The sequence below is a fragment of the Neovison vison genome, chromosome 2 (assembly GCF_020171115.1).
Source record: "Neovison vison isolate M4711 chromosome 2, ASM_NN_V1, whole genome shotgun sequence".
Lineage (NCBI taxonomy): Eukaryota > Metazoa > Chordata > Mammalia > Carnivora > Mustelidae > Neogale > Neogale vison.
This window is the reverse complement of record NC_058092.1, coordinates 208,830,717-208,844,365: the sequence shown is the minus strand read 5'-3', so window position 1 is coordinate 208,844,365 and position 13,649 is coordinate 208,830,717. Positions and strand designations below refer to the sequence as shown.

The 13,649-nt window shown below is 35.8% G+C and overlaps 1 protein-coding gene across 2 annotated transcripts in view; it reads left to right on the top strand.

The window, feature by feature from the left end:
* BLNK (B cell linker) overlaps window positions 1-8,731 on the top strand; it is a 74,435-nt gene extending 65,704 nt beyond the window's left edge. For both annotated transcript variants that reach the window (XM_044240223.1, XM_044240222.1), the window contains 4 exons: window positions 277-344; window positions 1,204-1,287; window positions 3,537-3,692; window positions 8,342-8,731. In XM_044240223.1, coding sequence (XP_044096158.1) covers window positions 277-344; window positions 1,204-1,287; window positions 3,537-3,692; window positions 8,342-8,461 — 428 coding nt within the window. In that variant the 3' untranslated portion in view covers window positions 8,462-8,731. The remainder of the gene's footprint in view (window positions 1-276; window positions 345-1,203; window positions 1,288-3,536; window positions 3,693-8,341) is intronic.
* The last annotated feature ends 4,918 nt before the right edge of the window (window positions 8,732-13,649 follow it).

Sequence of the window (13,649 nt, the reverse complement as noted above, 5' to 3'; positions counted from 1 at the left end):
TGTTGCAATGTCTTCATGGCTGAAATATAGGAAGAAAATGGGGCTTCACAGAGATATGGATTTGGAAAAGACCTCACGACCTCCATGGAAGAATCCCAGGGGTTCTGGGGGCCTTAGACCATGCTTTGAGAACCACTGCTATTAGGGATTTTTTGGGTGTGTATGTGATTTTTCAGTGCACGTGTCCCTTGCAGCACCAAGCACAGTGTTAAAGTATAGGCATACCAACTGCTCAAGATACAGTGAAGACCCACTGATTTTTCAAATCCCTTACAGGGTTTCCAGAAGGGGGAAGCTCAACTGTGGATGGCCTACTTTCCCCTAACCCCCATTTGTCAGAACAGGTATGAATGAACTCTTATTGTTACCATTAAACTGCAGGAAAGGGAGTGTCTTCTAATACCTTCTGATGAGCAGTTTGGGGCGAAGCTTGAAGACAGACTATGTTTTAAGTCAGCTTGCGAGTTGTCATTCGCTGATGGGTACAGAATGCATTTTGCTTTCAGGGATTAAACCCCTGCGCCATATATTCCAATTTGTATTCTGGATGCCCTAAGAACAGTTTGTGCTTCTTCAAAACTAGCAAAGAAGTGTGTTGTTTTTATTGTTCTTCCATGCACATAGATTCTATTTAAGCTGTGTAATTTTCTCAGAATAGATCTGTGGAGGCATATGATATTAAAATACATAAAGCAGCACAGTTTTTAAAAAGACAGAGAAAGAACTCTGGGTGCCCTTGGGCAAGTCTCTCTAAGCTTTCTCAACTATCGAAAGGGTAAGTATATGTATCCTTCTTGCCTTCAGAGTAGTTAAAAGAATCCAATAAGGTATATTTGATGAAAACGCTTCAGAAATTAGAAAGCACTCCACAAAGCAGCAGCAGTAAGATCATGACAGACAGGGAGCTTATTGCTTATTTAGGAGAAAGGTGTAAGTGGCTCAGGAATCTAGCAGGATTGATTGATTGATTGATTGATAACAATGCTCAAGTACTAAGGTTAGCAGCTAAGGCCAGATGAGAAAAAAGTCAATTATATAATCCTGTGGTTGATCAAAGGAAGCAGAAAACTCATTTTCAAATTGCTGGTCCAAATATAGTTAGGTCTGTCTTGGTAATGAAAATGGGACTTTGTTTTCAGTGCACAGAGGGTACCATGTTATTGAAGGCACATCTCATGCTTAGCAATGTCCTCCATTTTGCAGGAAGCAGACATTCACTGCAAGCCATGGTACGCTGGTGCCTGCGATCGGAAATCTGCAGAAGAGGCTTTATACAGATCAAACAAGGTTTGACCATTTTTAAGTCCCATATTCTGCTCTCAGCCTGTAATAGGCACAGCTGTCATCCCAATAATTTGCTGACTAAAGAATTGCAACCATTGTGGATGCAGGGATTTTTAAAATTTACTTATTCAATAGCAATTGCTATCCTCTGCTCTCTCTCAAGCATCTCCCTCTTTGTTCTTCAGTCTCATTTCTACTTGTCATTTCTTTGCCAGGATCCATAGGCTCCACTTTTCTCCACTGTCTCCAGTCAGTGGGAGAAGAAGGCTCCCCGGGGAGCTCTCTGTAAAGCTTGGTGCTACATGAGATCCATTCAGGAGTGAGAAGTAACAGGCTATTTTGGATCAATGCATGGGTTAAAAGTTCAAGGTCAAGATGGCAAAAAGTACCTGGAAGTAAATTTTTGGAGAGGCCAAGCCCAATCATGTAGGAACACTAGGAGCAGTTTGGAAAAGTCAAAGTTAAAATGCCATCTTTCTTTCTTTCTCTTTCCTCCTTCCATTTTTCTTTACTTGCACCCTCCTTTGTCAGAATATATAACATTTACATACTGGTTTTTGCTACCTTTGCTTTAGTCCTAGCTCTGCAATTACATATGTTAAATGCTTTCCCATCAATCCCTTTGCTGGCTTCCCCAGTTAACTTATCTTGTTTTGACAAAGCTCACCTTATAATAGATTCTCAGGAAGGACTATATTTATATTATTCCCTGAGTTCTTGCACATTCAAAGCTGTTCATAATCTGATAAACTAGAGGATATCTTGGCTGGTTATAAAATCCTTGTCTTAAGTTTTTAAAAGTGTTGTCCACTAGATTGCCTTGTTTTATAGGATACTTTTGAAAAGTCTGATGCAAATGTTATTTTTTTGACCTTATGTATAATTTCATATTTTAATCAGAAGGCTCTTTTTTGTTTTTAAAGTCTAATCATTTTCCAGAATGTGTCCCTGACTTGACTTTCAAGTCAATTTTTTCAGATAGATGGAACCCCTTTCAATATGTAGACTTAAGTTTTCTCTTATTTCCAGAATATTTTCTTAAATTCCAGTCTTAAAAAGTAATTATGGGGCATCTGGGTGGATCAGAGGGTTAAGCCTCTGCCTTCAGCTCAGGTCATGGTCTCAGGGTCCTGGGATCAAGACCTGTGTCGGACTCTGGGCTCAGCAGGGAACATGTTTCCCCCTCTCTCTCTGCCTGACTCTTTGCCTACTCGTGATCTCTCTGTGTGTGTCAAATAAATAAATAAAATATTTTTTTAAAAAAGTAATTCTGTTCTATTATTTTATTTTTCTTCCCTAAGGACTTAAATTACATGCATTTTGGGCCTTTTTTGTCTTTCTTTCATTCCAACCACTCTGACTTTATTGTATTTTTTTAAAAATTTACTCTTTTTCCCTCCTGTCTGGGTTGCTTCCATGCCTTGCTTCAGTCATTTATCATATCTTCATTTAAAGATATTGTCCCTTGGGCATCTTGTAATTTCTTCATTTCTGATAGGTTTGCCTTTCTCTTCAATTTCCTTCCTGAGTTTGATGAACTTTTGTTGCATTTCTTCTTTCTGCTTTTTTGTCCATTTTTTGTTAATTTTTGGATTTATGGTTCTAGAACATTTAATTTATTTTTTAAGTTTTTAAATTCATTTACTCATTTTAAGTAATCTCTACACCCAACATGAGTCTCAAACTTATGACCCCAAGATCAAGAGTCACATGCTCTTCTGACTGAGCCAGCTAGGCACCTCTAGAATATTTTATAAACTATTTACTTAAATTGGTATATTATATTACAGGTTTTTTTTTTTCTGCTTCAGTGTAACTTTTAGGGAAGAGAATTTTTACCAGCTGAAATGTTTTGATTTCCAATTTCAGCTTTCTTCTCATAGTACTTTTGAATGGAATTTGTTTCATTTCGATAATGTATTTTTTTTTATTCATAGATTACTTGTAGACATGGTTCCTAGTTCAAGAATGCTCTCTATATTTAATCTTACTGTGTCCCTTCACACATTTCTAAATATATTAATAGCATCTTATTTCATGCATCAAAAAGTGAGAATTTACTTCACTCAGGATTTTCTAAAAGTATATATTTTACTGAAGCATTTTCTTTGAAAATAATAAACTGTAATGTATAATAAAAATCACATAGCTCAGTAATTACCTTTTGAATATAATATAGGTATAAACTAATTTATAACCTGTGAAAACCTAAGTAATACTCACCATAATTGTGTTTTTCTTTTAATAAACAGGATGGATCATTTCTTATTCGGAAGAGCTCTGGCCATGATTCCAAACAGCCATATACACTAGTTGTATTCTTTAATAAGCGAGTATATAATATCCCTGTGCGGTTTATAGAGGCAACAAAGCAGTATGCTTTGGGCAGAAAGAAAAATGGTGAAGAGGTCAGTAACTTCTCTTTTAATCCAACTCTGTAACTATGTATTGAGCACAATAGTATCATAGCATATTTAGGTACTAGAGATGAGGAGAAATGATACAAGAGTATTTTGTACAAGGCATGCATACATATCATGAAAAGAAAAGAGTACAAGATAAAATACTGTGTTCAGGCAGCATATTCTATGAAAAAATAGAAAGGAAGAAAGACTTGTATGACATAAAGGCTGTGTCTTAGTGCCTTTATCCTGACTCAGTGCAGTCTGATTTGGCATTTTGGTTCAGCGAAACATAGAAATCAAAGTTGAAGTGTCAAGTAGAATCACTGTCAGTGTCTAGAGCTCCTAAGTCAAGAACTAGGATCTCAACTCAAGTACCAATAGTTGATCAGGGAAGGATCAGAGGAGGTGCAGAAACTTTTGTTGAAATATTAGACTATAGCCCTCGGACCAGAACGAGCTTTTGGGCCTATACCAAGAGAAAAGCATCATAGAAGGTCTTGAATACTAACCACATATGAAGTCCAACTCCTCTTTAATCTGGACCAAACTCAATACTTAACATATCTCTGTTTAGCCAGATTTTTTAATATAAGAAAGCCCTGAAATATGACCAATCCATAAGTGGTCAGAAAGGGATTGAAACTTGTTCTGGCCTTGAAAGATAGACTGAGTTTGAATAGGTAGAATGAAAATTAAAGATGAGAATGAGAAAAGTGGAAAGAGAAATCTAAGCAGAGAAAATAGCATTTAAAAAATTCAAGTTAATATTTATTTTCAATACTCTTTCAGAAAGAACTACACTTATTCCAAACCCAGCACTTGTTAGAAAGCATTTGAATTATTACAAAGTATTGTAATTGTGGGTGTTTGTCTTGTCCACTAGATGAGATCAGGGACTAGATTAGGTATTGCTCATCTCTGTATTTCCAGAAACATAGCAGAAGGGCTGCCTTCAGTGGCTACTTGGTTAGTTCTTATTAAGTGAAGCAATTTATTTGTTTGAGTGATTACAGACAGGAGAATTGCATTTGTAAAACAAACTAGTAAGGTCTCTGTCATTTTGCTTTTTTAAATTGTGGTTAGAAAAAAAAAGCTCGTATCTTAAAACTTACCATATTAACCATTTTAAATGTATAGTTTAGTATTTAAACTATACCTTAATTTTTTTTTACAACACTGTAAAACAGATCTCCAGAACTTTTCATCTTGCATATCTGAAATTCTATGCTCATTGAAAACAGCTCCCTTTTTCCACTCTCTCCCAGTCCCTGGCAATCATCATTTTACTTTCTATTTCTATGAATTTGACTACTTTAGATATCTCATATAAATGGCATCATACCATGCTTGTCCTTTTGTGACTGGCTTATTCTCTGCATCATTATATCCTCAAGGCTCATCCATATTGTGTAGTATGTGACAGGATTTCTTTCCTTTTTGAGGCTTCATAGCATTGCATTGTACTCTACACCACATTCTGTCGATAGATATTTGGTTATTGTTGATGACTATTGTAAATAGTGCTGCTCTGCTCACAGGTGTGCAAATGTTCCTTTTAGACCATTGCTTTCAGTTCTTCTAGGTATATATCCAGAAGTGGGATTGTTAGATCATATGATAGTTCTATCTTAAAATTTTGAGGAACTGCCATATTGTTTTCCATAATGATTGCCTCATTTTACAATCCTACCAGCAGTGCACAAGGGTTCCAACTCTTCAACATGCCCACCAACACTTGTTATTTTCTGGGATTTTTAAATAGTAGCTAACCTAATCGGTAAAAGGAGATATTTCATTGTAGTTTTGATTTGCATTTCTCTGATGATTAGTGATTTTGACCATCTTTTCAAATGTTTGTTGGCATTTGTATATCATCTCTGGAGAAATGTCTGTTTGACTCCTTGGCCCATTTTTACATTGGGTTATTTGATCTTTTGGTTTTGTGTTGTAGGAGTTCTTTATATATTCTAGATACTAATCCTAATTCTGGATAGATGATTTGCAAATGTTTTCCCCCATTCCATGGACTGCCTTTTCATTCTATTAATTGTGACCTTTGATGAACAGAGATTTTTAAATTTAATGTAGTCCAATTTATCTATCGTTGTTTTTGTTGCCTGTGCTTTTGATGTCATACCCAAGAAATCATTGCCAGATACAATCTCATAAAGATTTTCCCGTTTTCTTTTAGGAGTTTTATAGTTTGGGGTTTTATTTTGCTTTTAATAAAGTCTAAGATAATTAGAAAATGCAAAACTCTTGAATCTGAAAACACAAAACATGGATCAAGACTAAACTTGGGTTTTAAAATATAGATTGCATTATCATTTAACACCAGTTAAACTTGAACAGAACTGTCTGCTTTCCCATGCTTACAAAAGCCTTCATTCTCACTGAAACCTTCATCTGACAAATCTTTTAAAATAAATGCTCTTCAATAGTAGTCAGTGTAATAGATAGTGGTGATCCTTGTAGGACAGAGTTACTTTGGATGGATGGTTTCATTCTAAGCTTCCCCAGGAAGGGGTCCAGTACTTCTAGAAGAAGCTTAAGGGTGGGAGAAGGAGCTGTCCTATTTAGAAGTTCTGAAATTCTCATAAATTTTGAGCTGCCATAGCGATTCTGGACTCTTTTGTCCTGCTAAGGAAAATCTGGTAAAAAGAGATTCCTCTTGGCCTAAAGAGTCTTCATCCCTACCATTGGATGAATAGAACAGAACTTCACCCTACTTCCTACATATCCAGCCTATAAGATACCAAAACAGTTATTATAATGGTATCTGGAATTGCAGACAGAGTCCATTAAAACTTTTACTTATCTGTAATAAAAAGGTTATTTTTTCCATACAGCGAATATCTGAATGGAAAATGAAAGCTCGGGTTACATGATATCAACAATGTTGATATTATGAAAAGTCTGTTTGCCTGTATTTGTGTTTGGGTGTATATGGGTAGAAAAAGAAACCAATTGATTAACTGTTGAACTATTTTATGCAGTTGTTTTAGCATTATGTAGATATGATATTAAGGAATTTTATAGCTTTGATATCTCTTTATTTTATGGACCATAAGATTTTGAGTTATCACAAACAGGTTGTTTTTCTGTCCATATGAATATCTCAAATACAATGAATTACTGTAGACATTTTTTTTTTAAAAAAAGCACTAAGAAAACTACAACTGTGCTCAATTCCACATACAATATGCCTCAACTCTGCTTCCTGCTTCACATATTTCAACTCAACTCAACTCCCTATTCAAACATTTCAATCCACAAACACTCCAACAAAGAAATACTCAAAAATATCCAGGAACTGGAATGACAGAATAAGATGTTTGTTTGTGTAAGTATAGCAACTCTCTACTGTGTTTCCTGGATTCAGAAAACACTTTTTTGCTTGGAATCCACTTCAAAGAGGCCATGGTATTTCATTTCCTGGTTCTTCAATCCATCAATTTAACTTCCAACTGCATTCAGTTTAACAACATACTATTCCAAGCAAACAGGATGAATGTCTTTATGAATATCATGAAAGAATTTCATTGGCAATTGCTAAAGGGCTGAATGATTGAAGAGCAAGTTCAGAAATAAAGAGTAAAGATACTTGAAGGTCCCTGTCTCTCAGCTCTCCTCCCTAACCTAATAGTATTCAGGGAGTCAATTATCTAAAAGACAACTGGTATTTCATTTGAAAAAGGTGACCAGTATTCTGAATACTTTATTTAGTATGTAGATATTTGGAAGCTATCCAAATAATTAATTAAAAGGCTTAAAAAAACTTTTATTCTAAATATTTGTCTTTATATGAAAAATTAAAAGAATAAATCAATTGTTGATAATTGCTAAATTTATGGCAGTCTTGCAAAACACTGCTTTTTAAAAAATGACTCTAAATGTATTTATTTAAGATTATGAGCTTATAGCACTTTCATATAATCAATGCATTTCCTTTCCTGTGTTATATTGTCTTATACTTATTTTCTCTTTCATTTAAAATTTTGATAATTCTTCAGGAGAATATTTGTGATAACCTTAAATTAAAATCCATAAACAATAGGAATTAGCACACAGGAAAATAAATACATATGGTAAGAGCGCAGCATGGATTCCATTATTAATTAACTCTAAACTAATTAATAATTAGCTCTGGGAACTAGAGCAAAAATGAAAATATGAGAATTTATAAAGCTTTATTTACTCAAAAAGGAAAACAAAAACAAAACAAGTATCAATTAATCTGGGAAATAACTTTTCTGACACTAAATTCTAGGATTAATTTATTACATCAGTTCTTGCATCTAAGACTTGTACAACATAACAGATAATCTATGTTTTGTAAAAAACATAGAGAAATTTAGTGTGTGACAGTTTTACACTTGTTACTGAATAAAAAGTCATTAAAATATTACATCATAACTCAATGGAGTAATTTTTCTAAGTGGTTACACTAATTGAGGCTGCCATTGTTTTTAATGTAGCTGAACATAAGCAAGGCCCGAGTTGGTCACCTCAAGGATTACAGCCTTTGTTAAATTAGACTTTTTTGGGTAGAATGTCAGCTGAGACCTAGAAAGTGGGAGAAGATTGGAGGAGCAGAGCTCGAAGTTAACATAAGTTCCAGTGTTTAATTCATCTATGTTTTCTTGCTCTAGTACTTTGGAAGTGTTGCTGAAATTATCAAGAATCATCAACATAGCCCCCTGGTTCTTATCGACAATCAGAATAATACAAAAGATTCGACAAGACTGAAATATGCAGTTAAAGTTTCATAGATCTTTTTGAAGAGGGTCAACATCATTGCTTCAGACATTTTCCTTATTTCTATTTTTGAGAAAAAGTCCCTAAACTTCTTATTTTGGATTCCGAATCCTCCAGTAGTAGTATAGAAGATGGAGGCAGTTTCTGAGGTGGTCATCCATTTCTTTATAAGAAGCTCACACGGACTTGTTCTATTGCCTGACCTGATGAACTGTGAATATTTGGTGAGATTGAGTTATCATGCTACTAATATTCTCCAAATAAACATCTTTATTTAAAAGAAATAGGTGTAAAGTCTTTTTAGTCATGTAAGAAAATAACACTCTATTTTCAAATATAAGAAAATCATATTCTTGGATTAAAACAAAGCTGCTGGAAATTTGGGCCAGCACAATTGTCACTGGTGTACTAATGTAATGTCTACTGCCCATGCTTGACAATTATGTCTTGGTTGAATTTGTAATATGTAGATAATAAAATATAGGTAATGTGCAATATTTATAAGTACTGATTAAGGGGGATGTCCATTTTGTGAGTGGGAAACTGCAACTAAGCTGTGGGAAATGTACATACCCAGCCATGGAAGATGTATATAGAGATGAACTTTCTAGAAGATCTTGTCCACAATTATTGTTGTTAGTTTTGCTTATTAAAAATGGTTCTACTCTCTTTGATCTGCATGTCTATTAAGCGGGTCCTTGATATGAGGTTCAAAGGGGGATGAAAGCAAAACTAGGGAAAAATCCCTCAGAACAAGAGCAGAAAAGCAGACATTGATGAACACTAAGGAATGAAAGTCATACCATTATGAGCAGTCATATCCAAGGTCTTAGATCATCCTAGAAATGTAATATAGTTTGTCATATCAAAGCCTTTCATTCTACTCTGTACTTTAAACAGGCACTTAAATGATAAATCAACTAATTAAGATAAATCAGATAATTAAGTGAAGAATATACTTGATTACAGAATAAGATAGCAAAATCTGAAAAGATTTTGAAAGGCTAGAAGGCAGTATTTCAGAGTAACAAACACCCAGACCCACTTATAAAGATAATTGTATTTCTAGCCTCTAGAACTGAGAGACAATGAATTTCTGGGTTTTTTTTTTTTAAGTCATTCCATGTACGATACTTTGTTGTGGTAGCCCTAGGAACATAGTACAATCCATATACATTTTTGACAGTGAAATCAAATACAAATGGGTTTTTGGAAATTTTGTATGGAAAGGTCTTTTTTTCCCCCCTTTTAGGAAAACAATGGAATCATTTAAAATGTTAGATGATTCACAATTGAACGAAAACTGGGTTTATCTTTTGTAAAGCAAAGCATCCATTTGTAGTTAAAGTATGAGGTTTCTGTTTCAATTTTTCTCAGTGTTATAGGGAATTATTTTCTACTTGAAGAAATTCCCACTAATTCCTTCTGCTACCACAGTGATCCTGGCTCCATAACAACTTTTTTGCATTCATCCCCTCTCTCCGCTCCCAGGTAACCTATTCCAACTAAGTGAAGGAGAATAGGCATGAGATAATACTAATCCAGATGACTGACATTCAGCACTGCTGGGGTCAGTTACTTGGAGCAGAGGCTGGGAGAATTTCTGGGGATAAGCCAGTCTCTGTCGAGGGATCCACTTCTCCCCTAAGCTGGAGAAACCCCTATCCAAGAGAGCAGTCTTTTCCTCCTTACCTGTTACAAGAGGATGGCCATACCTACTTCTCTAAAACCTTCCTAAGCTACTCTGTGAAACTAGAAAAGCTTTCAAAAGCTCTCAAAGGCTCGGTTCGTGATCCGCAGTGTTTGACCAGCAGGTCGTTTTGCATAGGAAGATGTTCAGGCGAGCTAGGTGGTAGAATAAATTCACTAGTCAAGGAGAAGTACATCACGTAGCAGCTCAAGGAATCTAACCACTACAGTTCCTGTTTTATGTTTAAAGGGTGTTGCAAACTCCATTGCAGCTGCAGTGGGAGGAGGACTGTTCCTTTGTTCAAATGGATAACAGAGATGGGAAGAGGAGGCCAGTGGCCACCAGAAGCCTGAAGTGTGCTATGACGAGTCAGCCAAAGCAATGGTCCACACACCCTCCAGTCTGGGAGCTAAACCCATCCCACTGCAGCTGTGACGGGTTTGCAGAAAAGGGAGGCCCAGAGAACAGAATGTAGAGATGTGAACAAGACATGATCTTCAGCCAGACTGAGTTCCTGTCCTTCAAAATGGCCCTAAGATGCCGTATAACTCAGCTGCTGTTTCCAGGCAGCGTTGCAAGGAAATCACTGAAACCCCTGCCTCCCAGCAAGGCTGGTTGCACTGAGTGCCCTTGGCACTCGGCAGCTGTGTCTAACCATGAGGTGAGGAGGCAGCGGCTTCAGAGTAAGGTTGGGGTACCCTAGTCCTACCATTTATCAGGTTGTTATAGGGCATGTTCTTATCGTTCTAAGCCTCAGTTTATACATTTGTAAAATGATATCTGTCTGGTAATGATACAAGAATCAAGATAAGCTAGTAAATGATAAATACCTAGCATTTAGTTGTGCCTAATAAATATTAATTTCTAGTCCACTAACCAAAATCTCCTTTACAGATAAAATGTAGTCCATGGGCAATCCTTCAAAGAAACCCATCTATAAGTATTTTTGAATGTTTAATAATTTTAATTTTGTCTCAGGAAAATCCCATATATTTCTCTATGCCCATGGTTATTAACCTTTTGATTATTATAAAATTCTTTGAGAATTTGATAAGCACTATGGGTGTTTGCCCATAGTGCTTATCAAAACATGGTAATGCATACACACAAACTCTATTCAAATTTCATGAGATACATGGTCCCCTAGGGTCTGTCCATGGACCACAGGTTCAAGGATACAAGGCTAAGGACAGTTGCGCTACGTCTTAAAATGTGAAGCATCAAAATGCATATATTTTTCTACTAAGGACCTGAAAGTAACTCTTCCGTGAGCCAAGAAGCACGAGGCTACTTTGGTTTAGTGCAAGGGCTTAAGAGTGTGTTGCCTCAATCTCTGTTTGTAATCCGTGCTCCACCAGTAATAGTGTGAACTTCACCAAGTTATGTGTCTTGGTTTCCTCATAAAATGGAGGTGGTAATGCAACCAACCTTATGGCGTATTAAATATAGTAAAACTTGGAGATGTTAATTATTATTCTTTCATTCAACTCGCCATCATTTACTGAGCCTTCTCTATGTCCATATGTATGTCAGGCACATGAAACACACAAGTAATCTCAAGTCCTTGAAGGTAACTAAACAGCCATCCAAATATCTCCTAATATCAGAGTCATCACTTTATAAAAATATCAAACAGAACCTTTATCCAGGATGGTAATTGTACTTAAAATAATGGTACACAATTAAAATAACCCTTCAAATAAATAATGTTAAGTGGAATAAAAGTCCCTACTTAAAAGAACTTGCCTGTTATCTTAAGTGCAGTGTGCCCCCCACATTTTCCCCCTAGACAAATGTAGAACTTCTAAATTTTGTCTGTTATCTTTTTCCTACCTATAAATGGGCCTACTTAGGCCTAGGATTTAATCCTGCTGGCTCTGTCCTTCACTAGCTGTATCATCTTGAACAAAGTACTCGGTGAACTTGTTTTTCTTATTTACCTTGTAGAGTTTTTATAAGACTAATACATACAGATACCTAGACGTAGTAGGTCCCTACAAATACCTCACTTGTAAGTCTAGAGGCAAAAGACACAATTTGAAGATTATTGCAGGAAAGCTGTTGTGAGAAGATAAGGGGCTAAACTCTGGTAGGTGACCAGGGCCCCATAAAGAAACAGATATAAGGGAAATGTCTAAGAGGCACTAAGACTAAACGACTAAGAGGGAATGGTGACTGGCCACATATGGGATAGAGGGTGAAATATGAGTCCACACTGATTCCATTGGTTCAAGGCTGGATAACTGGAAGCCTGAAACTGCCTCTGACTGAGAGAAAAAAGTCTGAAGGGAGAGCTGACCTGTATTACATCCTTGACCTCATGGTTCTATGAGTCTCAAAGGCAGTTCATTGACTAGGATATCAGAACGAGTCAGAAGACTTAAATTCACGTATAGACTCATTAATAGGAAAATTTATTGTATTGTATTGTATTGTATTGTATTATATTGGCCTGGTAAGAAACCTTAGAAAATATCCAGGAAGCTGGGGCATTAGAGGAACTGCATTAAATGTTAACATGATACTGGTGGTTTTACATTTTTGTTTGGTTTTCAGATGACATAAGGAAATAGTGTTTTATGAAAATTGTTCTGAAAAGGTGCACAAAACTGAAAGGCTGGAGGCAGACAGAGTGGCCATTGGCTTAACCGAGGCCTGAAGTAGTGAGGCTCCAGATTAGTGTGGTGGGAGCAAGAAGGGAAAGGGAGAACCCAGAAAAGGACACTCCAGGACTTGGAGGTCAGCACAATGTGTTTGAGATTCATCCATATCATTATGGGTATCATAGTTGTTTCTTTTTCAAGTTGAGTAGTATGCTGGTATACGGATATATATCAGTTTGTTTTTCTGTACACTCACTGATGGAGTTTGACTGTTTCTGGCTTTTGAAGGATGGCAGTTGCTATGAATATGAATGGTTGTGTGGAAGTCTTTATGTGAACATCTGTTTTCATTCCTCTTAGGTAAATACCTAGGAGTGGTAATCCTGGGTCACACGGAATATGCATATTTAACTTTGTAAAAGCCTCCAAAATGTTTCCAAAGTAAATGTCCCACTTAACACTGACATCAGTAGTATATGAGAGTTCTGTTGGTCCACACTCTAATCAGCACAATACTATCAATATTTTAATCATCCTAGTATGTATGTAAGTAGTATTTCACTGTGGCTTTGTGTTTTTTTGAGGACTAATGATATTGAACACCCTGTCATGTGTATATATCTTCCTTCTTTGAAATGTCTGTTCAAATCTTTGGCCCATAAAAAAAATTGGGTTGTCTTCTTTTTATTAAATTATAAGAATGTATTATATATTCTGGATATAAGTTCATTGATAAATAATATGTATTATAAATATATTATTTTGCTTCCCTGGAGTGAACCCTACTTGATTGTGATATATGACCGTTTTTATATATTGCTGATTTGATTTGCTTTTTTTTTTTCATTTGATTTTTACATGCATTCACTAGGGATGTCAATTTGATTTGCTTTTTTTTAAATTTGATTT